The sequence below is a fragment of the Trachurus japonicus genome, chromosome 10 (genome assembly GCF_045865225.1).
Source record: "Trachurus japonicus isolate A0001 chromosome 10, Traja_1.0".
Taxonomy (NCBI): domain Eukaryota; kingdom Metazoa; phylum Chordata; class Actinopteri; order Carangiformes; family Carangidae; genus Trachurus; species Trachurus japonicus.
Window position 1 is genome coordinate 5,249,318 of NC_140916.1, and position 4,449 is coordinate 5,253,766.

General features: G+C 47.9%; 1 protein-coding gene across 1 annotated transcript; it reads left to right on the forward strand.

Moving 5' to 3' along the window:
- Positions 1-430: 430 nt before the first annotated feature.
- LOC146979296 (uncharacterized) lies at positions 431-4,034 on the forward strand. Its single transcript, XM_085788898.1, has 7 exons — positions 431-474; positions 631-849; positions 1,078-1,200; positions 1,674-1,776; positions 2,694-2,778; positions 2,919-2,974; positions 3,972-4,034. The coding sequence occupies exons 1-7, from the start codon at positions 431-433 to the stop codon at positions 4,032-4,034; spliced, it is 693 nt and encodes a 230-aa protein (XP_085645024.1).
- The last annotated feature ends 415 nt before the right edge of the window (positions 4,035-4,449 follow it).

Sequence of the window (4,449 nt, forward strand, 5' to 3'; positions counted from 1 at the left end):
CAGCTTTCCCAGTCCGCCCGGTAAAGGGAAACATCAACAAACAACAACAGGAACCGAACCATGGATCTACATCCGTGTCTTGAGCTGAACAGAAGAAGAAATATCCGTCAACGGTTGCCGACCGTCGTTACACCGCGGACTGAAATCCAGTTTCAAACTGGCAATATTTTGCAAGCGCACCGTTGCTACGGCGCCGATCACAACGATTGTGCCTGGTTGAAAGAATTCCAAACGGCCGGAGCGTTTTATTCTCTGATCGCAGAATCATAGGCGGAGCAGCCAGACCCTTCCTCTCTGGAGGAGAGTCTGGCCAGCGAGACTACAGTAGTACTAACAGAAGTAGCTACTGTGCCTTTCTGTTACCCGGCAACAGGAAGCTGAGAATCTGCCGATACGACCTTTGGCCTCACAGCGATGTCACGATGTCACCATGGCGACCCCACAGCAGCAGGACTCGCTGCCATTGGATGTCAGGTGATGATGTAATCAAACCATTAATGCTGTTAGAGGCTGAAGCCTGATACACCTTCGTTCATGTGTGATCGATCGATTGATCGATCACAATTGATTGATTATTAGTTTGTTTGTTCATGAGATTGATTGTTTATTTGTTTGTGTGTCTGTTGCCAGGGAACAGGCAGACACCTCTGACATCATCAGCCTCCCGCCTCCAGTGGGCGGAGCCTCGACTCTCCGACCTTTCCCAAAGACAATGGACGACTTCTACCTCCCCCACTCCTCCCTTCACCAGGGAGCGAGGGGGAGGAGCCTCCCCTGCTCCCTGCCCTGCTCCCCCCTCCTGCGGGGGCAGAGGACCTCCCCCTCCTCCCCCTCCCTTACCTCCGCTCGGTCCAGGCTCTGGGTGGAAGCAGCTCTGCAGAGAAGCAAAACTAAACCCATGTCACCTGCACCGAAGCCCCGCCCACCTCCACCACCACAGGAGGGGAGGGGGAGGGGGGGGCGGGGCAGTGGGTGGGAGACGGGTGAGGAGGGAGAGGGGGGATGGAGTGACGAAGAGGCAGAAGAAGAAAACCAGGGGAGCACCGTGATCAAGCCGTCGAACGTTATTATCTTCAGACCGGTTGGGAGACAGGGGGAGGAGGAGGAGGAGGAGGAGGAGGAGGAGGAGGACGACGACCTGTGGCACGTGGAGCCGGTGGCTCAGCCGTACTGTCTGCAGACGCCCTGTGTTTGTTCCAGGTATGATCACTGTGACTGATGTTCAACCTGAGGAGGAAAAGGGGAGAAACAAGAGGAGAGGAGAGGGGGGAGGAGGAGAGGAGAGGAGAGGAGAAGAGAGGAGAGGAGAGGAGAGGAGAGGAGAGGAGAGGAGAGGAGAGGAGAGGAGAGGAGAGGAGAAGAGAAGAGGGGAGAAGAGCAAAGGAGAGGAGGGGAGAGGAGGAGAGAAGAGGAGGGGAGATGAGAAAAGGATAGAAGAGGAGAGAAGGAGAGAGGAGAGGAAAGGAAAGGAGAGGTCGGAGGAGAGGAGAGGAGAGGAAAGGAGGAGAGAGGAGAGGAGGAAAGGACAGGACGTTAGACATCTCAGCAGGACACAGCTATCAGGGGGCGGAGCTAAGCACCTGTCCCTGCAGTGTCCATCGCCCCCAGAAGACGGTTAGGTACAAAGACCGGTAGTAGTTGGTAGTAGTTGAAACACCTTCGTCTGCCCTTAGGTGTCCCAGTGCTCCTCCATACGAAGACATCCAGAGGACGGAGGACGGCGAGTCGAGTCCTCGTCTCTACCCCAGTCTGAGCCGGTGGACAGGTGACACTCAGGTGGGACAGGTGAAACCACTCGTCCATTTGATCTTTGAAGGGATACGCCAACCTTTTTTTTTCGTGTCTTGCCTCACTCCCGAGTCCATGACCAGCAGATAGACACCATCCTTTCTACTGTGCGTGCTGTAACAAGGGAGATAGAGCCGTATCGCCCGTAATTAGCTTAGCTCAAACACTGGAAGTGTATGGGTAGTGTTAGCCTGCCTCCTACCTAAAATCATCAGAGAAACTCTTCAGCAACTCTAAACGGAAACTGGCGGGCCGATCTTCGTCTCAGCTCTGACAAAACTCTCCGGTAAGGCATCTTGAGCGGTCAAATGCCGGTAACGGGACCAGATTGGTCAAAACGGAGGGTTCAAGCAAAGACGCTTTATTTTGGTTCAAGCTAGCTACATCGAGGGTAGGTTAGCTTCCTATTTCAAAGTAAAAGCACAAATTCTATCGTCATGGTTTTCTGTATGTAAAGGGCAACGGGTGTTTTATTTTGTGAAAGTAACCGGAAGTGCGTTGGTCACAACGGCTAGCTTGAGTAGCGCCGAATTTGCCCGAACAAAATTGTAAACAGCTGGTATTTAGACAAATTAACGACACACTGCTGATCTAAACGGCTACTTCACCTCACCTAAACATGTTTGAAATGTTGATAAAGTGATATATTTACAGAGTTTAGAGCTAAAATGAAATCAGCTTCTGACTGCTGATTTCGGCTCGGATAGGAGGCAGGCTAACACTACCCATACACTTCCAGTGTTTGAGCTAAGCTAATTACGGGCGATACGGCTCTATCTCCCTTGTTACTGCACGCACAGTCGAAAGGATGGTGTCTATCTGCTGGTCATGGACTCGAGAGTGAGGCATATCCCTTTAATTCGGTTCATTGTTTGATGTGGTTCATGATTAAATTCTGTTTTTAGACTGAACACATCAGGAAACAGGAAATAAACAAACCCTGTTTCCATAACAACAACAGCGACGATCACCTGCACCAGTTCATCTCAGGTGAGCAACTGTGACTTTGACTTGAGTATTTCTGTGAGTGTCACACTCAGCAGAGACGACAGCTCAACTCTGTATCTACCTGAGTTCAGGTGAGCAGCAGGTGAAATGGTGATGACGTCACTGTCCTGTTGTTTCTGCAGCTCCTGTTGAATCCGGTTCAGACCAGCTCAAACTGACCTGCAGGACCTGTGAGCAGGTAAACACTCACCTGTGAGCGGGTATGTAACGCCGCATTATGTAATAATGTCATCAATTTTCACGTCATTATGTAACAACACCGCATTTTGTAATAAAAATCTTCAACGCAATATGTAATAAACTTTGCCGCATTTTGTAATAAGTTGTTACATTTTGCATCAGTTATTAAAAATTGCAGGTGTTGCACTTAATTCATGAAGAAAATGTAATAATTTGGTGCATTATGTAATAAACCACCAAAATGGATGTAGCAGCAGTAAGCGATCCGGTGGTTTTGGCTAACTTCCTGTCAGCCGATGGAGTTAGCAGTCCCCGCCCTCGTCCCTAAGTCACCACATTCACGTGCATCCCTTGGCTGCACACACAGAGAGGACCGCCCCTTTATGCCGTTCTCTCTCCTCATTGGATAAAGGTTGTAGGATACAAGGAAAGTTTTCTCCTCGGCTTACAGCAGAGCAGAGTGACTGACAGACCCGTATTTCAGACCAAACACTCTATAGTATAAGTGATTGCTGTCCGAAGATATAACTATTTAAGACTTATATTAACACAAACATTCCGCTTACTTTAATTAGAAAAAAAACCCAAACATTTGCACCATAGAGCAACACTCATTAATTAATTCATTGGGAGTCCGTGGTCCAGTCCATAGATATTCATATAGGCTACTCGTGCCACACATTGGCAGGTGTTGGTGGTTTATTACATAATGCACCAAATTATTATAATTTATTCCTAGTGCAACACCCGCAATTTGTAATAACTGATGCAAAATGTAACAACTTATTACAAAATGCGGCAAAGTTTATTACATATTGAGTTCAAGATTTTCATTACAAAATCTGGCGTTATTACATAATCACGTGAAAATGTATTACATAATGCAGCGTTACAGGGTAAACACTCACCTGTCCTGATGTGCTGCTGACGATCTACCTGTGTTGCAGGTGTTGTGTGTCGTCTCCTCTCTACAGACTCAGTGTGACGACCCTCAGGTTACCTGTGTCCAGGTGTTCACCTTCATCCATCCTCCTCCTCCTCACTCAGCTGAGCAGTGACGAGTGTTAGTGATTGATTATTGTGAATGAAATGTATCGATAAGGATCGAATGACTTTTTTTTTTTACTGTTAATGTTTATCAATAAAAACCTTCTGATCCAAAGCTGATCAGCAGCATCTCGTCTGTCGTACTGTCAATAAAGTTTGATCAAACTAAACAAACAGTTTCACAGGTCGATCAACTGCAGGTGATTTTAAAGGGATATGCCAACATTTCTTTTTTTTTAGGCTATGTCTTGCCTCACTCCCGAGTCCATGACCAGCAGATAGACACCATCCTTTCGACCGTGCGTGCAGTAACAAGGGAGATAGAGCCGTATCGCCCGTAATTAGCTTAGCTCAAACACTGGAAGTGTATAAGTAGTGTTAGCCTGCCTCCACCTAAAGTCATCAGAGAAACTCTTCAGCAACTCT